The sequence below is a fragment of the Alligator sinensis genome, unplaced genomic scaffold (genome assembly GCF_000455745.1).
Source record: "Alligator sinensis unplaced genomic scaffold, ASM45574v1 scaffold888_1, whole genome shotgun sequence".
NCBI lineage: Eukaryota > Metazoa > Chordata > Crocodylia > Alligatoridae > Alligator > Alligator sinensis.
Window position 1 is genome coordinate 713,868 of NW_005842533.1, and position 21,789 is coordinate 735,656.

General features: G+C 48.0%; 1 protein-coding gene across 10 annotated transcripts in view; it reads right to left on the minus strand.

Annotated features, from left to right (window-relative positions):
- The window catches only part of AHCYL2 (adenosylhomocysteinase like 2), a 157,872-nt gene that overhangs the window by 48,993 nt on the left and 87,090 nt on the right, over window positions 1–21,789 (minus strand). For 3 of the 10 annotated variants that reach the window (XM_006031849.3, XM_025213511.1, XM_014523767.2), the window contains exon 1: window positions 10,618–10,689. The exons of 3 other annotated variants lie outside the window; for them this stretch is intronic. In XM_006031849.3, the coding sequence (XP_006031911.1) occupies window positions 10,618–10,674 (57 nt within the window). In that variant the 5' untranslated portion in view covers window positions 10,675–10,689. Of the gene's footprint in view, window positions 1–1,108; window positions 1,414–10,617; window positions 10,690–21,789 lie in introns of those variants that run through there. 4 more of the 10 variants (XM_014523770.2, XM_025213507.1, XM_025213509.1 and 1 more) reach the window with 4 other exon arrangements.

The following is a 21,789-nucleotide window of genomic DNA, read 5'->3' on the forward strand; positions in this document are numbered from 1 at the left end:
TATCCTGCCACTTTCGGTCACAATCCTGCGCAGACAATGATTGGAATTGGACTTCTCTGGGGCAATTACGTTAGCTAGCTCCATCTGATTTTTTATATCTTGCACACCATGGCACCATGTCTAGACTACAGCTGCAATTTAAAATAGGAATGAATGTCTCTAACACCTATGAGCCCTGCTTCGAAGCAGCAGGTTAAAAGCTTAAGCTCCACTTACTGTCAGAGCAAAATCCTCATTGTAAGCCCTTGTTCATACTCTCTCCAGGAAGGCTACCCCATAGCAAAGAGTTTTCCTGAGGTGAGAGGCCCCACTGTTAAGTCTCTCCCTAGCTCTACGAGATCGACACAAACAAGGGTATCCATTACATGCAGAAGTTGTTTCGCTCAATAAAGAAAAATTCCTCTGAACGTACAAGCAAGTTTCCCAGGGGTTACTTTGCAGGTGATTAACTCTGAGGCCCTTGCAAACCGCAGACGCTTTGATTTCAGATGCTGACCTGCTTCGACCATCTGTGGTTCTGCATCTGCTGCTTCTAACAGCCATGAAGCTCTTTGGCAGAGACGGGCGATTCAGGCCGGCAAGTTCAGCCACTCGAGCCATGAGGGTTAATGACTTGTAAATGCAGGTGCGCGCAGGCTTCTTTGAAATGAGCAAGGATATATTTCTTTCTTCCCCCCCAGGAAGCTGCCACTGATGAGTCCCAGATCCTGTCTTCCACCCCAGGAAGCTGCCACTGATGAGTCCCAGATTTAAGACTTGCTCTTCACCCATTTACCAAGCACCAGAGCAAGCCCCGCTACCTGGGGCTATGGTTGGCTGCCCCGAACCTCACTGATCTACCCGCAGCTCTTCACAAGACTGTCCGGGGGACTACCGAGCAGTGAGGAAACAACGCGTTCAACTCTACACCCTAAGCCTCAAGCCCCCCACTTCTGAGAGGAAACGGAGCACAGCATGTTGCGTTCCCTGAGGATTACGTTTCCCTTTTCCCCAGGTGAAGGGGCTTAGTCCCGAAAGCAAATGTGAGCAGGAAGGAAGAAAGCAACAAAAAACCAAGTGAACTTTTTACTAGTGAGACTACAGTAAAGTACCTAAAGGCTGCCCTCACCTGGGCTTTAATCCCTGAATCTCCATTCACATTGTACGTCTTCTTGTTCGGCATGGCGTTATCATCTATGGCCTTCCCGAAACCCTTCCAGTCCAGTGTAGTGGCCGGCCATTCATTTATATCTCCCAGCATCAGCGATCCTGTCTGCTCTGGTTTCAGCTCTTGACGGGGGCGGGGGAAAGGAGGAAGGTAAGGAGAAGGCTACACTTGCCCAGGTTCCCAGTTCCCTCTCCAAGGGCCCTTTTGGCAACAAAGGACCCCAAGATTTAATGAGGCATTTCTGCTGGAGGCCGGCAAACAAGTCCCACTTCTTTTTCCCCCTTTTGTTTTCCAGCATTTGCAATGTCTGCCTGACCTCTAAACTGTGAGCAGCAGGTTTTAACATGGCCTGACTTGTGTGCGCATAACAATAGCTTATTTATATAACCAGAACATTTTCTTGCTTGCTATAATCAACTTGCTAATTAGGTTCTTTTTAACTTGGGTTCTCCCCCACCTTTTTCCAATGTCAGATGATTGCCTTAACAGAGCCTCATTAGAACAAAATTAACTAATGAGCAACTAAAACAATGAAGGCATTTGTTGGATTGGAAAACATTTTTTTTAAATGATGCCAGTGCCCTGTGGCAGCAAGTGTGGAGCTCTGTCCTTGCAAGGTCAAGCCCTCCAGTCTGGTTATTTCTCCCAAGTGAACATAACACCCCTATCTAGCTGTTGCTGCTTCAGACCAACACTTTCCACCTGGTACAGCTATCCACCAGTGCTGGAAAGGGGCAAAGGCTACTTCTCAGGAGAGCGCCGGCCAAGAGCACTCATGCCAGTGTAAGTGCAGGGGACACAGGCTTGCTGGAAAGGATGCAATCCTGCCTTAGCGGGTGTCCTACCAGGCTTGATGCAGGGCAGATTTTTATTCCTTACTTAATAGGTCAGATCATCAGAATAGCAATGATCTATTCCCAGAACAGCTGTATCCCTTCTGGATAAGCCTGAGACAGTTTCTTGCATGGAGCTTTCATACGGGTCATGTTTGGCATTTTGAATTTTCTCTGTGGCTTGTTTGCATTGTTAAAGGAAAACCTTAACGTGCCCTTGACACGGTAGAACAACAAGCCCCAGCATGTGTAATGAATGACGGTCTTGAGCAGATGACGATTTTGCAAACACAGCGCTGTGATAGCACTGGCTGTTTACAATGGGTGTCAACGATAGAGCCCGTGGGTTGGATCCTCTTTGCAGAGCCATGTCATCCAGGCCTCGGTGCTGGCCCCCATGCAGGGCCAGTCCAGGACCTCTTCCCCACCCACACATGCTGCATCCAGTGCCCTGGTGCCCACTCCGGCTGGCCCAGGATGCAAGCTGCATGCAGCTCTGTGGGTCCCCTGAATGTCAAATCTGGCACCTGCGCCAGCTGATCTGCGCTGCACACTGCCCACTCCAGCTGGTCTGGGACCCACGCTGCATACAGCACCTGCACCGATTGCCTCCAGTCCTGTGCCACTCATCTGGCTGTGTTCGACACCCTTCTTTTACACCATCGTGCCTGGCTTCTCTTTGAAGGTATGGAAGAAAAGAAATAAAATGGCAGCTACGAATTTTGTAGAACATGCAAGCTGCAGACTTTGCTAACAGCTTGCATATTCCCTGCTCCACAGCAAAAGGACCTGGTTTGGATAGGGCCTACGTGACCTCTGGAAGTCGCTTCCAGCCCTACTTCTCTAAGATTTTATGACCTGCAGTTTCCTCCATTGAGAGCCTACCCCAGGCCTGCAGGCCAGATCTGACCTGCAGAGCCACTCTATCCAGGCCCACAGGACCAAAAATGTGATGGTGTGGCAGCACCACACCATCTTTCACCACACCTTCAAGGGCAAACTGGATGCTTATCTTGCTGGGATCCTGTGACCCCAGCTGACTTCCTGCCCTTTGGGCGGGGGGCTGGACTCGATGATCTTCTGAGGTCCCTTCCAGCCCTAGTGTCTATGAAATCTATGAAGCACTGGCAGCATTAATTCCCATTCCCCTGACAACAATTTTCTGGGCTCTTAGGGAGTCCCACGGGCTGGATAGTGGCTCTGCACACCACAATGGGAGTGCCTGGCGTGACTTGGCAGTGTTGGGCCAGGTGGAAGCTGTGTGGACCTGATCCTGGTGCGAGGTGACACGAGGCCCAAACTGGCCTGCAAGCGGGCCCAGAGCCATTCATTCAGCCTAAAGGGCCGACGGGTTGAGCACTTCTGCTCTAGACCTCGCTGGAACATACAATTAGCTGAAATCTATAAAACCACGCCACACCTGTGGGATCGAAATCCAGCCATTTCGTTATTCCTGTGTGCAGAGCCCTAGCGAGGTATTTTGGCACCCAGTGCAGGTCATGTGGCAGACTAGGGTGTTAGGTCTGTGTTGCGTCAGGGTTGAGGCTAGTCTTATGCAGAGTTTAGATGATGGTTGTCTGGGATGGGCTGGATAGGGCTGATCCTGCCCCAGGCAGGGGGTTGGACTAGATGTGACCTCTGGAGGTCTCTTCCAGCCCCACTGCTCTGTGATCTGTGTGCAGAGCACCCTGCTACGCGCTCCCATGTGAGTACCTCCATTTGATTTGGTGTCCCCCTTCTGCAAGCGCACCCACCAACACCGCCCTGGCTGTGGTGCTGCCTGTGGTAAGGAATGGGACTGAGATGTTTCTTTCCAAAGGGAAATCCCTCAGATCATCCAACTGGCTGACACAATTTTACCCAAATTGTCCAAGTCCCGCTCTGGAACAGGCACTGCCATCTTACGGCAGAGAACAAGCAACTTTCCTCCCACAACGTAAGACTCTGGAAAGGTTATGAGGAAGTTGTAAAAACCAAGGACTTAGACTGGAAATTGTCTGGCAATCTTAGAACGGTTGGGACCAGCGTGACATTTCAGAGTGACCTGGACAAACTGGAGGATTGGGCCTAAAGAAATCTCAGGAGATTCAACAAGGACAAGGGCAAAGTCCTGCACTGAGGAGGGAGCAATCCCATGCACTGGTGCAGGCTGGGGGTGACGGGCTGGGCAGCAGCTCTGCAGAAGAGGACCTGGGGTGACAGCGGACAAGGAGCTGAATAGGAGCCAGCAGTGCGCCCTTGGTGCCAAGAAGGCTAATGGCATCCTGGGCTGCACTGGTAGTAGGTCAAGAGAAGAGATTATTTCCCTCTGTTCTGTATTGGTGAGGCCACATCTGGAGTCCTGTGTCCAGTTGTGGGCCCCCCACTGCAGAAAGGATGTGGCCACGTTGGAAAGAGTCCAGTGGAGGACAACAAAAGTGGTTCGGGGGCTGGGGGACAGGACTGGTGAGGGGAGGCTGAGGGAACTGGGCTGATTTAGTCTGCAGAAGAGAAGGCCAAGAGGGATTTGATAGCAGCCTTCAACTCCCTGCAGGGTGGTTGCAAAGAGGATGGAGCTGGGCTGTTCTCAGTGGGGGCAGATGACAGGACAAGGAGCAATGGGCTCACGTTGCAGCAGGGAATGTTTAGGTTGGATATTAGGAAAAACTCTCTCACTAGGAGGGTGGTGAAGCACTGGGACAGGTTACCCAGAGAGGTGGTGCAGTCTCCATCCTTGGAGGTTTTGAAGACCCAGCTAGACAAAACCTTGGCTGGGACGATGTAGTTGGGGCTGGTCCTGCTTGGAGCAGGGGGTTGGACTAGATGTGACCTCCTGAGGTCCCTTCCCACCCTCACTTTCTACGATTCAAGGCCATATTAGCACTCTGCAGCAGTTCCTCTCAGCAGACCTCAAAGTGCTATACAAAGAGTTAATGCTTTCAGTACTGCTATGAGGAGGGCACTATCTCTACTTACAGATACACGCGGAGATGCAGACAGCGATATAGCTTTCCCAAGACCATGAGTAACAGGCTGTGAACTGAACCCAGGGCTGCTGTTTCCCTGGGCTGTGCTCAAGCCAACGGGCAATGGAAACTAGATCTCATTATTCATGAAAGAAAAGCCGTGCAACTGCAGCAACCTAACAGAGCACACTCTAGTTGCCAGGCACGATACTTTATCTCCTGTTCTACTTTCCTGTGTGAAATCGAAGCTGCGGGCATGGACGCCTGGTGTTAATACCCGAGACGCATCCAAAACGCGCAGGACCAGCTTGCTGAGGTAGACACAATGCTGCTCCCTCTGCCGTAACTCAAGCTCGCTCTCTGCTTATTGACAACAGCTGCCTCACATGAAACGACCTGTGAGCTAAAAACGCAAAGGGTAAGTTGCTTCGGCTAACTCCTAACCCCAACCTCCTTAAAAGACCTCTAGATCGTATCTGCGAGTCAGGGACAGTCTGAGGCCGTTTGTTCCAAAGTTTCACATGCCTTAAATTAATGTGTAATCCTCACCACGGTGCCAGCTGCGCCAAGGTCTTTGCTAAAGCTCGAGGAGTTTAAGATTCCAGCCCTACAGCTAAAATGTCACATGGATCCTAATTCTGTGGATTAACATGAACACCTTAACCCCTTGGAGTAGCCACCTGAAATACAACTTGAATTTCTCTCAAGGGCTCTTGTTATCCAGGAGGCTTGATGTAGCAAGGCCTCTTAGCTGTCGGAGAAGGAATGGGCATTCATCTAGGTCCTGCCTGGATCACTGATCTACATCCCAGCTTCTTGAATGGTTCACTCAGCGTGAACATATGGATGGTCACAGACATGTACCTCAGCTAGGGAAACCCTGGTGTTGGGTACCGCACTTACCCGAATCCAATATGACTTCACATTTCAGATGAACCCCCCATTAGTCTCTATACATGGGAAATGTATAAAGTAATTATAATTTTTTATGCATCCCCACGCTGCTTACTTTCTGGGCTGCAGAGCTTGCTCTGGCGCTGTCGACAGCGGTGGTGGCCCTGGCCCAGGGAGGAGCAGTGGTGGCAGCTCTGGGCCTGCTGTTGGAGTTGAAGCCAGAGCTGAAGGTAAGCAGTGGGGTGGGGTGGGCTGGGGGGGGGAGGCTGCGCGGTCTCCTCCATCGTGGCTTACTGGTTGAACTGTGGCTTACTGGTCAAGCATATTTTGGTGAAATGGAGGTCAATGTTGGTAGGTCATCAGACCTTCTGGATATCAGTGCCAACAGGGACTAATATTTCATTCAAGTCTTTTCCCTTTATCCCAGTGGCTGGCTTTGACCCCACCATCATAGAGAATCACAGAGAAGTGGGGCTGGAAGGGAGCTCCAGGGCTCACGTCTAGTCCAACCCCTGCCTGAGGCAGGATCAGCCCTGTCCAAACTATCCTACACAATCCATCCGACAGGTCCAAGCACATGGATCCAAAAACTCCTTTCCATATACTGTGCGGTCACCAGGCTTCTTTTCCAAAGGAACCACTGACCCCTGCCAATATCAAAGCAGCCACAGGTAGAAGTGCTAATACATGCAAGGCTCCAGGCATAATGATCTTTATCTAGAAGAGCTCTGAATAGATATGATGCAATTTCGAATACCTGGAAATATCAGCTCTAGCACCACTGCAACCAGATTTCAAGGTGCCCTGAGGGGCAAGGTTTTGCAAAACCAACCTGGCATAAACAAGGCCAAAGAGGGAAAGGGATGGGAAAATGGGTAAACATTCACAAATGCAGGAAACAGTTCTTGCAGCTTATTTCTGGGCCCACTGCTCATAGCAGCAATATAACAGTCCCTACTTTCTCGTGTCCTTGTGACAAAGTATTTAGCAGAATTTGCAGATTTGCTGGAATCTGACAGGGCCGCACCATGAGTGCTACGCCTTAGCACCTGCACCACCACAGCCCCCATACAACAGTTGAGGCAGACAGCCAGATTCTTTCCATGTGATCTTAAGTTGTTCAGGCAGCAAAAAGAAGTCGTCTTCCATTGCACAAAATCCTGGGTTCATAGAATTTAGAGGCAGAAAACACCTATGCATCAAGGCAGGATATATTCCCATCAATGGTGAATGTATGTGATACTGAACCTAGACACTACTTGGACTCTTTTTGAAAGTGCATGACCCTCCAACAACATTGGTGCTGACCACCCCCATGCCACTGTCTTGCTCCTTTGCTGTTTGGGCTCATACATACAGGGCACGTCTACATGAGATGCTTTCTGGGTGGTAGCTTAATAACACTGTGTGGTAGCGTGCTGGTCAAAAACCGTGCTAATATGCTACTGCACAGTAAGCGTCACAAAAAAACCATGTGCCGGCGCTACTGTGCAGTAAATGTAGTTACTTCAGTTAGTACTTCAGTAGACCTAGAAATGTTTGACCGTCATGGCAAAAACCCCTGTTCTGAGAAAAGTTTGCTCCTCTTTAGACACTGTAGAGTACCATGGGTGAGTCTACGCATTCATTAATGTGCCATAGTTACTGGTATCCAGGTTATAGCCATATTGGTCTGCAGGCAAAAGGACTCTGAACTCATGGCAGAGGTGATCTCTTTTATTAGACCAACTAGATATTTGCAAAAAAAAAAAAAAAAAAATCTTTATTTGCAAGCTTTTGGGCATGCACACCCTTCCTCAGGCATAGGAGAATGCAAAGGTTGTAAAATTTCTCCTAGGTGGAAATTAAAAGAAAAATTAGGTTATTTTTCCCTAGTAGTGTTCTTCTATTTTATTTATGTGATTCGTTTATACGCTGCCCTTCCCAAACAAAGGCCCAAGGTGGCTTACCATAAGAAAATAGAATAACTTAAACAGGAGAGAGAAGAGAAGGGAGTGGCCATGGCACAGGGAGTACCTGCCGGCTTCACCCCATGTGGTGTGGGGAGTGGTCCCAGGGTGCGGCGCAGAGTGCACATGGGGCGTGGCACACAGGGCAGTGGTGTGTGGCCGTGGGGCAGGGCGGGGCGGAGCGAACACCCATTGACCGTGGCCACATGGCATGGGGCTTGGCCCTGGGATGTGGTGTAGGGCACAGCGGGGGGGTGGTGGTGCACAGCTGTGCAGGGGGCAGCGCGGGGAGAGGCCATCGCGTGGGGAGTGCCTGCCGGCTGCATCTGCGTGGTGTGCGGTGTGGCCCTGGGGCGTGGTGGAGGACGCATGGGGGGGTGTGGTGTGCAGCCACAGGGTGCCGCGTGGGGAGTGGGCGTGGGGGGCATGCCCCACGGCCGCGTGCTACAGCTGGCGAATGCTGCCTGCGCCCCACTGTGCCTGCTCCCCTCGCAGCATCATGCAGCCACGTGCCAGGGCCCCACCATCATAGCCGTGTGCCACGTCCTCCCACGGTCGCAAGCCACACCCCACCCATGGCCGGTTCCCCCATCTCGCCCTGCAGTGAGGAGCACAGTCTGGCCCTGACCGCCTCCGCCCCCACTTCTCCTTGTGTGTCTCGCCATCCGTAAGGCTCTGGGCAGCTCATGCGCAGTTGGCCCGGAGCATTACGGACAGACAGACACTCAGACAGAAGTGGTAAGGCTTTTATTATATTAGAATAGCATTCCCATATAGTTCAACTTAGGGTTGGCAGGCTGGTCAACCGACTGGTCAAATACTGTATATGGACTGGAATGTATATTTTTGGACTGGTCAAAGATTATAGCAGTTTTATGGGGAATTAATTTTTTTTTGTTGCGGTTTCCTTGACAGATATGATTTTTTAATTGTTTTTTGACATATTTCGTAATAGAAAATTTGTGCTTTGTCTGTGTATTATGTGACTGTATTGTTTTTTGTTTGTTTGTTTGTTTTTTACAATTTAACCAATATTTGACCAGTCCATTGACCAGACTTGATTTGACTGGTCAAATACCCAACCCTACTTCAATGTCAAGTCTGTAGCACAATTCAGGAACGCTTGAAGCACACCTATTCTACCATTCTAGCTATTCCACCAGTTTCAAGAGGTGTAAATCATGACAGAAGACTGCTGTGCTACAACTAGCTTCCTGAGCGCTGGGAAAATTATAAACAATGTGGGACCTTAAGCTTGGTTGTTCAACCACTTTAACACGCAGTTGGACGAGTAATGCAAAAGGAACTGACTGTAGGTTAAGAAAAATCACTGCTGTACTGCATGGAGGGACCAAGGTTAGAGCGACTTGAAATAAAGGCCCAGAGCAAGACCTGAATTTCGCAGCTCAAGCCAAGCTTTGGTTATGGGGCATGGCTGAGCCCATCCACATTGTTCCACTGAGCCATGGTATTACCTGGCGTTGGTGGAATTTAAGTTGCAATTACGCACAGTTATAAAGTCATATACGGGTGAAAGTTTTCAATTTAGTCTTTTGCCTCTTTCCAGAAAAGAAACATGTCCACACTGCAAAGAGAAACCGTGGAGTTCGGTTAACAGGTTAATCATGGTTTTCCTGACATGGTTCGAATCCCAGGATGGATATGGTATTGACATGGAAATTACCAAAGAAGGATCACATTGAAATCTCATTTATACAAATCCATATCTGAAGATATACAAATGAGTATAAAATGTATGCAAAGTTTTACCGATCTCCCTGCTGTTCCCTGGTAGCATGATATACAAGACAAGATAAATTGGGTCTAAGTACAATAAGAGTTGTGCTTTGGAAGCAAGCCAGCAGACAGGAGATAGGAAATGACGGCAACACGCAACTACAACAACCATTATTAGAAGACAGTTCGTAATTAAGCTGCATTTTAAAAGGGCAAACAAGAACCCAAATCTCTTGCTACCATGTCTTAAAACAAACCCAAAAATCTTCTGTGGAAGAACCATGAAGGACCCTAACATTTAAAACAGAAAGAAGCTGCCAAATATGAGTAGCAAATGGGAAGAAGTAAGAGCCACCACATGCAGTATACCCATGCTTTTATTAAAACCGAGTAAAAGCTCCTTTTAACTCCCCCATTACTGATCAAGGGGAGGTCAAATATCACAGGGTGCTCTGAGGATCCATGAACTTGCCTTAAAACGAACAATAAAGGAAGCAATGCGGGTCTGAGAAATGCAGACATAATTTTTACTACTTGCTTTAAAACCTGCTGTGCTGATCTTGTTCTCAAGAGGTGATAAAACGAGCCCCAGGAGATTATTCTGCACTTTGAGTGCTTCTTCTCCAGGGATCCCAAATTGTTTCACAAGCATCAGCCCTTATGCCAGGCCTTGGTGAGGCAGAGAAACAGAATCACAGAATCATAAAAATTCAGGTTGGAAGGGACATCAAGAGGTGACATCTAGTCCAACCCCTGCTCAAAGCAGCACCAGTCCCAACTACATCATCCCGGCCCAGAGAAATACCAACCTGCCTCTGATAAATAGGAACAACTTCCACCACGTCTTGGCCTTTTACCATTAGACTGGACGGTACGTGGCCCCTGAAGCCTTCACAAGGAGATGGACTACCAATTCCTGTCCGACTGACTTGAAGGTTTCCCACTCCTGGTAAATCTCATCATGGCAAATAATAATAATAATAATAATACAAAAAGCAGTAAGAACCAAGCCTGCTCTAAGTCCACCTGAGGAAATGAAATTCCCCAAAGAAATCCAATCGTGAACAAGTGGCTGAGAGTTAATTAAAACGATAAACTAAAAGCGGACTCACCATCCATTCTGGCATGTGGAAAGCAGAGGTGCCTGCACTGCCGTCCCACTTCTCCATAGCTGAAACTTTCCAAGGTCAAATTTGTTCTGTAGCAAAGGGACACGCGGTTGGAATATGCAAAAAAAACGACACACAGTGTGCTACAGAGCTCGCAGGCATTCAAGAGCTCACAATGGGCTTCTGCACCTGAACCCTCTTCCAGCAGAGGCCTCCTATTCAAATCGGTCTCGTTAGTCAAGAGCGCAGACAAGAGACAGACTGCTCCCAACTCTGATTCAGCCCCTCGTTTCTGTTGCAAACCCCAGGCCGGATGAAACACTCATCCACGGTTCCTCTCGTCGCAGCTTCATCTTTTTACAGCTGGGCATTGCATCATAAGCCCCTCTCGGTACTGACTTTTAGCTCAGGCTGAGTGCAGGCTGTATGCCTGGCAACCTTGCTGTTGTGTGTGACATCTATCGTGGGCTGGCCTACGCCTCAGGGACCACGTCACTCAAAATGCTGCGACTGTGATCAATAAGGACCAAGGGTAAGGAGGCACTCCTATTTTTAGAAGCCACTTTTTGCATTGTATTGTGAACATGCATCTCCTTCAGAGCTGGATACTTGATAGCATTAAAAGTTCAGGCAACTCTGAACAAAAGAGCAGGCGGGGGCTTCTCGCTATTCAGAGGGTATTCTTGGCATTAAATTACAGAAGTGAGGCATTGTAAATGAACTCCCAGATTTGGTAATTTTATATAGAACCGGGTAAATGCTATTTTTAAAAACCATTTGCGTTTAGCAGTCGCCCCGGGAACAAGGAGACGTGCGCATTGCCGTGGCTGCTGCGCCCTCTGCTGGGGAACACAAATACTACTTTCGTGGGAGTAGCTGGAAATAAGATACAAACAGCTGTGATGCAAGTGATTATAAAGCGTTCTCGAGGTCGGGAAAGTGATGGGCTCCCAGGTTGGCATCAAGCTGCCTTGGTTTACGAGTAAACTTATGGTTTTGTCAACTGCTAGTGTTGTGCACTTCACCGGCTGGATCCTCTCTCGTTCGCGCAACACCTGAGATAAGGCGTTTGCAATTACAATCCAGCGAACGATCACGATGTACAAGCCTGGAATAGATTCCTCCCCCATTATCACCCTATATCTACACAGGCTCCTCGGCACCGAAAGGAATAAAAGCTATCATCTCTGCAGGCGCACACCAATCACGCAAGGAACAGACGTGGCAGAATAAGGTACCAGACAGACAAATAACAGCACATCAGTGCTTTACTTATTATGGGCTGTTTTAATAATAGCTCTGTGATATTTTTACAGGAAACAGTTTCTTTGTAAAGTATCTTCAAAAGCCCCCAATAAGATCCCCTGAATTTTTTTTCCCCTGCATTTTTCATTTTGAAAGACATGTATCTGGGGCAGCAGGAGATCAAAGAAAGGAGGTGTAACATTATGGCTACAATAATGCTTTTCTTGTTACTGACTTTCGGAAAGCTAAGCGAGGCCAGCCCATCCTATATGGTGAAACCTGCCGCCGCAGGCACCCCACAGCTAAGGGGGGTGCTACATCTCCAAAATAGCTCAACCAAGAGCCCTGGCACCTGTTACATTTAAGATACAAGTAAGGTGTCAATGAGCCACAGAGTTATTCCACATATGATGTGTAACAGCGTCCTGGCTTGTTCGTATCATGCCTTAACTCGAACGTGTGACATCTTGGGGCTGACCGATGACAGATCCTGACACACAGCTTTGCACAGGAATCTGGTGCGAGACAGCCCTGGGGTCTGGGGCACAGTCATCCGCTACACAACTAGTGGGATCGGGCTGGCGGCAGCACAAGATCCTGGACCTGGCGACCCTGCATGATCCCTGAAGGCAGTTGGGGAGGAGGGGAGAGGAGGAGGAGGAAATGTAAGCCTGACATCAGGGAGCATCTACCCAATTTGAGGCTCACTGTTCCCATGACCTCACTCCCTGCCCATGCCCCATACCGTGCGGCCTGACACATGGGGATCTTTAAAGGGCACGCCTGCAGCCATGCTTTGTAAAACTCCCGGGGTGCTTGGACCCAGAGAGCAGAGAGACACTCCCCATTCTCTGGCTTCCCACCACAGGCTTTAAGTCCTGTGCCCAGCAGCTCTGGCTTGGCTGGGAGTAGGAACAGAGACTTCTGATGGGGTTGAAAGTCCTTGGGCTTCCCACCCCCTGGCAGGCACTTCTGACCCCCTTGTACCTGGCAGCCCAACCGCAGCTGCTGAGTGCAGGTCTCAAAAACCAGCAGATTACCAACTAGGCCTGAACAGCCCCAGTCTTGAACCACGGGTGTACCAGTTGGACCAACAGATTGTTAGATTCACCCCAGACCGCATCGGAGTCAGTTCAAGTCCCCAGTGCAGGCCTGGTGAGTGGCGTTTATAATCAGCTGATTGGCAGCCGGCTGGACCCGCAGAACTTCTCTTTAAACTTGCTGGTGGAGGTAAGGGGGAGGAAGGAGTATTGATCCCAGGTTCCCCCTACACTAGACAGTAGTAATAACATGATTTGGATATGATCCCTGATCCCAATAACTGCATGTCGTGCTGTGCATGTGTGGTGTGACAGGAGGCATGATTGTTGGGCTGGGGGATCAAATCTCATTGCTTCATTAAATAAATGCAAGCCAAGGCCCAACTTGCACTGGTATTCCTGACAAACAGCTCTTGGAGCCTGACAGCTTTAGTGCCACAGTGTATTCCCACTGCAGGAGAAAACAAAGGCAAACTGATGGCTGGGGAGGCACTAGAAACTGATGGCAATGGTGGGTTTCATAGCGAGGGATGAAGGATTATGACAGGGGAAACTGGTTGGATCCCTTCACTGTTCATACACAGACTATTCCACTGGTACAGGATTTTTGTAAATAAAGTATTTGGAAGATGTGCATCCTGGACTCCACAACAGCACATCATTCAGCTTCTCTCTCCACTGAGGATTTTTGTTTGGGTCTGACACTTCAAGCTAGCTTCTCTGCACCCCAGCTTCTCTCCTTTGCAGGGAGATTGCCAGCTTCCCCCGCGTAGTCCTTACGGTACCCGGGAAGCCAGGATGAACACCACCAGTGTTCTTATTCATGCCTCTCCCTCCCATCCTGGCCTCTGAAGGAGTTTGGCTCCCAAAGCCATCCTCGTCTGCACAGAGATGCCAACTACATCCTTGTGCCAAGTCACCTCAATAGTTGGATGTGATCCTGGAACCTACCGCAGTTTTCCTCTCCTACCTTCCTAGTGCATCAACAATTTTCAATGCCAAAAGGTTTGGAGTGCCAGCTACTTGCTGAGGGAGGGTCATCTGAGGCTAGGGGACAAAACAGAAGCCTGAGCTAAGGGTCCTGTATGTCTTGGACAAGGTTTGGAATAGAGTTAACTGCTTGTATACCCAGGTACAGCCGAAGTCAAGTAGATGCAGTTGCGTTATGACAGCAATGAATCTGGCCTAAAAACCTGTTGGGGGCAGGGTGTTGTGTCATGGAAAATTTTGAATTGAAAAAATGGTCTGAACTGGGCATTATGTTGTCATCTTCAAAGACCAAAAGTTTGCTGGCATGAACCTCAACATTATCCAGGAAGAGTCAGATATCTACCACAACAGAGGTGAGTACTAGAAGTCATTATGCATGCTGTTTCAAGCACTTCAATGAGGTATTTAAAAGCCACTTTCATCCAGTGCATAGCTTCTGATTAAGCATGCCACTCTCAGCCTCTCAGGCTGCGTTCAGATGAGCGCTGTTGTGCGGTATGTGGTGCCGTAGATGCATCTGCGACACCATATACTGCATGTTCAGCTGTTCTCCGCGCTGCAAGGGAGCAGCGCGGAGGGGTTTTTTTTGGCCCATGGATATCCAGGGATCAAAAAGACCTACAGCGAAAAAAAGCAGAGCAGCATGCAAGGGCAGTGCGTGCAGCTCAAAAGTGGAGCCGGGCTGCCCAGAGCTGTGCTGAAGCTGCTGTCCAGGCTCCACGTGGCAGAATCACCATTGCTGCAGCCCTGGGAGGCCCCCAGGAAAGGCTGCTGGGGCCAGCCCAGTGCTGGCCCCAGCCTCCCCTATTGCCCCCAGGGTAACTTGCCACATGCCAGTGCGTGTAGCACGGATGGGCCGCTGCTAGTTGTCCCCGGCGAACCAAACATCCACACCACAGGTGGACACGGCCTCAGAGTTTATCTGAATACTACCTCCTGTTACACTGGAGGTCCCACCTTCCACTGTGGCTGTTCTTCAGCCCCAGTTCAGCCCTCTGAGCTCTCTCAGCACGAAGTCGGACCAGTCTCCTGACAAATGCAGGAGGTCAGAAGACAAAATAATTTATGCAAGTGAAAAAGTTTCACCAGTAACGATCCTGACAATGCTTAAGCAGCTTGCCTGTATGCAGCTGAACAAGTCCTCCTCCTAGTCTCCTAGTAACTGGCATTGCCTCCCTGAGTCCTCTCAATACTATGCATTAACTATAATATAATACCATATTTATTTGCATATGACACATACCTCCCCCCGCCAAAAATAGCCTTCCAAAATCAGAGTGCATGTCTCAAGTGGGGATGCTGATTTTCCGCGAAGAATAGCAGCAGTGGCATTTCTATTCGGGCAGAGCTGAGGGAGTAAATTAACTTCACGACTCTTTAGAATCTACTTGATTTCTGGTAACTGCTCTTCATTCGACAGATGTTAACATCCTCGCCTCCTTCTTAATGGTCTCGACGGCCCACTAATCTAGCTATCCTTTCTTGGGCCATTTTGCTGAAAAATTGCAATTTAGTTTCTCCTGGTTCCTCTTCTCCTATTTCACAGCCCTGTAAAATGTTTTTAGCTCTTTTCAAAATCTGAGATCTGCCCATGGATCAATCTTCAGCAGCAGCTACAGTTTCAGCTTTTGGCTGAATCAATAACATAACAAAGACCGGGGGGGAGGAGGGTAACTGGGGCACCAGCACTGGTGGGGTAGGAAATGGAAGTGGCTGTACAGTGATGTGACCCCACCAACACATCTCTGCCACCCAGGGCACTCGGATATCACAGCGCACCTCTGGATTGAGCAGCCAAGAGCTGCTGACAATTCAGCTGTGAAAGGGTTGAAACTGTAGGGGTGTGTGTGTGGTGTTGTTTGTGTGTTTTTGACTGAGCAGGAAAGGGAGCGTGAGTGACCTGAGGACAGGGCTCTGTCTCTGCTCTTAGCAACCAGAATTCTGGAAAAATCTTGTGTTCTTCATTCTACCTTCCCCAAAACAAGGCATACATTTTATTTGGGTTAGGGGAGGGGAGGAGAAGGTTATATGTAAGAAAATATGGTATATTGTGCTGAGATAGCACCTTTCATGAGAGGATTTCAGGCTATTTTGCTGACCTCTGCCTAAAGCATACGGTCATTTTGCAGGCTGGGGCCCTGTGCCTTATTTTTCCTGTGACCTGCCAGGAAGCAACAGCCACTAAGAACATGGAGAGCCCCAATTTCTTGTCCTTGATTCTCGCGGCCTCGGCAACCCCCCACAGTTATTTCCTGCCTTTTCCATCACTGTTTTAACCCTCGAAGCCAGCAGCAGCCTCAGCACTAGTGTTCTTGGCTGGACTTGGAAGTGTTTCTTCCATGGTAGCGTGCTCTTTCCCAGAAACTATCAAAAGAATCCCCCTGCCATCAAATTTATTCCATTTAAATAATTGCTTCTTTTCCCACCTGTTCTCTCCCCCGAATCCTTCATAGTCAAAGCTTATGACATACCTTAGATTTTGCTCGTCCTGCCCATTTATCAGGAACATCGATTTTTTAAATAAAAGAACTTCTTCCAGTGCTAGGTACTCCAGCTGACCCAATGTGGATTCTCCAGGTCCTCGTACTGATAGAGGCATCAGCAGAGGCCACAGAAGGTGCAGTGTTTTGCTTTTTGGGAAATAGTCCACTTTGAAAAACAAAATCCCATTCATCTGAAAACTCTGCATCTAGAGTCTTGTGCGAGATCCATGAAGCTTTTTTGCTGTAAATCCTCGAACAAGCAATTTAGTTTTTTGTGCCACTCTTTTTCAAACTCGAACATCAGGACCATAAGGCTAAGAAAACCTTCCTAAACCAAGGAGAAAATTCTCAGAAAAAAGGCACTACTGAAATTCACCCTTACTATAATTTATTAACTATATTGGCGTATACATTGAAATAGGTCCAGTTATAACTGCAAGCATCAACAGAGCTTGCAGCATTTATTCCTCCACGTAATGCACCTCTTTTCCTTTCACAAAATGTACCTGGAGGACAATGATCACTCAAAACAGAAGAGTCAGTTGATAAAGGGATATAAAATTAATTTTTATAAGTCACTGGCCATGAGTATTAGTGATTCTAAGCAAGGAAATCCATAATTATTCCATAGTGCTTAATAACGAAGTTAGGAAATAATAATTAAGGAGATTTTTCTCCCTTGAATCTACTATGAATTTTTTACTTCTAGTCATTCATTTTGACTAATTAGTACTGGGCTTTGCATTTATAAGTTCTGGCGCTAGCATGAAACATAACTCAATATGTATACTAAACACAGAAGACGCTACTATTATTAGACAAAAATTCATAAAAATGAATCCTTCCAAACCCCATTAGACGAAAAGCTTTGTGCCAGAGACTTCATGTGCATAGCTGCCTGTAAAGCAGGTGAGAACATTTTTAACCGAAATAAAGAATTTCACTCCTATCTCCTCGTATGCTGGGCCTGCTAGATCCTTATGGCTTGTTCTGACTTTATTTTAGCAGATGAAAGACACTCTCTGGAAACAAAAAGCAGATGATATATATATTATATACTGAGCTACAACAGACACAAACATTCATCCTGTAACCTAGATGAAATTGGCTCTTGATCCAGTTCCTACTGGAATGGGTGCAGAGCAGTAAAAACACCAACACTAAATAGGGGTACAATCAGAGAAAATGAAGGTGGAAGGGACCTCAGGAGGTCACATCTAGTCCAACCCCCTGCTCAAAGCAGGGCCAGCCCCAACTACATCATCCCAGCCAAGGCTTTGCCTAGTTGGGCTTTAGAAACCTCTGAGGATGGAGAGTCTACCACCTCTCTGGGTAACCTGTTCCAGTGCTTCACCACCCTCCTAGTGAGAAAGTTATTTCCTAACATCCGACCTGAACTTCCCTTGCTGCAACTCGAGACCGTTGATTGCTCCTTGTTCTGCCATCCGCCACAGTCTCCGAGAATGTGAGCAAGCAGTAAGGATACCAGCAAATCTGCCACTGCATCCAACAAGAGCGTTACCTGTTTAATGTACTACAGGAGCCCACAGAAAACAAAAGACTGAGCGAGTGAAGTTAAGGTGAAGATGTGGTGGAAAGACACTGAAAGGCAACTTGCCTGCTACTTCCCAGATTAACTATCCCCTGGATGAAGACTTTTAATAAGGCCTTTCTCACCAACAAAGTGGGTAAGAGTCGCCTCTGTGCAGGGCTACATGTCTCAGCACACTGCACTCCCATCCTGCGGTCACCACTTAGCTGAAACGCATTAACTGGGCACTACAGGATGCCCAGTTTTGGAGCAGCAGAGAGCTGCAGGCTTTAAACACCTCCCAAAGCCATTGTATGTACAAATGAAACACCCAGCAGGACACATACCCAAAGGCAGTCTTATATCTAGTGGTGACAGGTTTCAGGGGGAAGAAGGAAACTGGTTCCAAAGTCGCATGAAAACAGAGCTTTAGAAATGACAAGTGTTCACTGAGACTGAACACGAAGCCCTGAGTGAAAAAGTGCACGGCCCATAGACACATCTGGCTCTCTGGAGCAGAAGTGCCAACATCCTTTGAAAATTTAATTTAAAAAAAATGATAGTTACAGAGTCCCTGCAGCAGAATGACTCCAATGAGTGATGTCTTGGTACTGTAATAGTCATTTGATTAGCTATTAAATAAAGGCGATTAAGGTGAGACAGGGTGTGAGAGCTCTCCATGGACACCCGGGGGTGCTAGAAGCCTGCAGAAGAAACAGCACTTGTGCCTTATTTAATGTGTTCAATTTGATGGCTGCAAAACATTTACAATCTCCACTTCTCCGAGGGAACTTGGAAAAGCAAAGCTAAATAATCTACCGAGTCACTGGAGCTTTCAGATTTACAGGGCATTATCTCCAGGCATGCATTTCAATGTCTTGCAACAGGCAACTCCAAGCACTTTTATTGTTACAAGCAAACGCTGCCTTAATGAGAGAAAGGAGAAAGCTAATAAGGGCTCTCTCAAGAGAAGACCACTGCTCTGATGCCAATGAACGACGTGCAGTAAGAGTAGGAAACTTCCCCCTTCCTGTGCTGTTTTTGGAAGCGATCTGCATCACTTCTGTCATATTCCTCAAGCTATACATGGCTGTTGCTGAACTACAAGGCCTGTTGCCCAAAGACCCCAAGAACACCTGAATCTGCCACAGGTAAAGCAGGGGGATGAGGACTGGCACGGTCCTGCTGCTGCCAGGGCTGTTAAAATGCACTTGAGAGGTCTTAGGAAGAGGGCTGTGCCCCCTGCTACTGAAGAAGGCAAACCCACCCCTGCACCTCCCAGTCCATACCCATCTGGCAATGGGGTAAAATTCCTTCCCGACCCCAAATGTGGCTATCAGTCTGACCCTGAGCGGAGAGGCAAGGCTCCCTAACCAGGAACCTCCAGGTTTAATCCCAGCAGGAGCACTGGCACAACCCAGTCAAAGTCTGCAGTCTTGGCTTTAGCCAACACCCAGTGCTTCTGGGGAATACTAGAAAACCCCTGACACCTCCAGCAACAGGGGGAAAAAAATCAGCCGTGAGAAAACCAGCAAAGCCCAGAAGCCTGGGAAAAAGTCCCAAACACCTCCATGGTGCTCTGCAGCAGGCAGACCTCCGCCCATCACACCCTCTTACTGGGCAGCCAGAAGTCCCCTTTGGAGCTCCGCTTCGTTCTCCTGCTACCGAGCATGGTCCTCTCCAATATCCACCTACTCTCATCATCCCCCCAGCGATCCACGACAGAGAAGGGGCTCCTGGGCTTCTAGCTGTTGCTCATCACAGATCTTCAAGATACAACACGGTGCTTTGAAAAGAAACCTGTGCACATCCTTAACACGTACAAGTGATATAATCATGTTAGCAGAGTTCTCTACTCCAGCTAATTAACTTGATCCCTATGGGTTTATTACTTGCTTGCCTCTTGCAGTACACTCCCTCTCCCTTTCTCTTGTATTTAGATCATTCTCTATTGGATACGCTGCTCTGTGCATGTCTTTTCACAGCGTCTGATGAAGTGCGCTCAGGCTCATGGAAGCTCATGATAGACTTTCCCGATTTAGTTAGTCTATAAGGTGCAAATCAACTCTGTCTTCTGCCACGGCTAGCCTCCATGGCATATTCCCAGGTGAGGGTAGCCCAGAAATTCCTGACAGCTTGAACCCCAGTACTTTTCATTGATGCATGAACCCACTTTAAAGAACCGAGAGTTTAAGAGCCTACGGGCAAGGACTGGAGAGACTCTCAATACGAAATTAAAGTGAAGTGAATGCTTCAGAGCAGAGGTGTAAACTCGCCCGTCTCCCCAGGCTGCATCCAGATGGCAGGGCTCCTCGCAAGTTGGATCCAGACCTGGTGGAGGCAGCAGGGGTTAGCACAGCCATTGCTGCCCCCCAGTGCCCACACATCCCCATCAGGGCTCCATGCCCCAGACACTGGCAGTGGGCCCTGCCCCCATTTGCCCCCCTACAAGCCCTGCAGGTCACACAACACACCTCTGCGGGTCGGATCTGGTCCAAGGGCCATACGTTTGACACCTCTGCTTCCCCCTATGCGCACAGGGGAATTCAGAACAGATTCTCACTGACATCGCTAAAGTCCTATGGGCCCAACAGGTCCATCACTAAAAATATACTGAGGATCAAGTGCAAGAAACGTCCTTCTTCCTGTGCAAGGCTTGCTTACATAAGAATAGCTGCCAGCTAATGAACAGGGTATATTCAGTTACTTAATTGGTTATAGTTAGGAAATGAATATGCCTTCTTAGAGCTGATAATACATAGCTCTCACGTACTACCTTTCATCCTTAGGGATAAAGGAAGCAAGTATCATTATACCCATTTTACAGGTGAGGAACTTCTAATGTTCCCCAGAAGGCTAGTGTCTGACACAGGATAAAACCTGAGTCTCAAAGTCCCAGACCAGTGCTCTCTCCAACAGGAGCACAGAATACACCCAGCCAAGTTACTGAAAACCTGGAACACTACAAAAGAACTGCTTTTTCTTCAAACTCACCTTAATGCTTCCTGACAGCGAGTTTAAAGACCAAGGTCAAATGGCAAAGAAAAAAATCTATAGAAAATTACCTTTTATGTCGCATACAGCGGGGTTTGCAATTCCTGATCGCCTGGAAGAAATGTAGAACCCTGACCTTTCCATACACGGAGAATGCGCAGGTGTTAATACTGCATTTACACAAACAAACTCATTTCAGATGTCAAAAGGTAAAGCGTGTAATTGAAGACGTGATTGTTAAACAGAGAGATAGTTGCCATGTTAATCTGAAATCAGGCAGAAGAAAGGGCACGGTAGCACCTTAGAGATGAACTGGTTCAGAGGCAAACACTTTCATAGGTGACAGCCTACTTTTTAGATGCTATGGAGTGCAGAGCCAGTGCACTACGATCTCCCAGTGCTGATGCGATTATGCCAGTATCCTGGTAGGACACTTCCATACTTTAATTCATGTCCAGGCATGAGAATAAATTATACCAGAAGCACACAGTTGTTTCTGCACCAGCTTAGAAGTCACACACCTGACCGGAATAAATATACCAGTACTAAACCGATGCACATGCTAAAACTTATCCTGGCTTATCTATAAAGAAATATTTTAGAACAGCACTTTTTGCAGACACACTTATAACCTATCTGTATTAAACTAAAACAACACTTCCTTATCTGGGGTGCATCCATACTAGCTTTTGTAAACTTTAATGAACTTTAGTCAACTGATCCCTTTGGTACAGACCTACCTGTACTGGCAACAATGAGTTGGGTAATGAGTGAAAGCTAGCCTACACCCGGAAAACCTCTGCTTTTACAGATGTGTTGGCAGTGCCAAAACTTAGGGGTGTTCTTCTGCCAGTATAGTTACACTGTGAACAAACCAAACTGACAAAAGCAC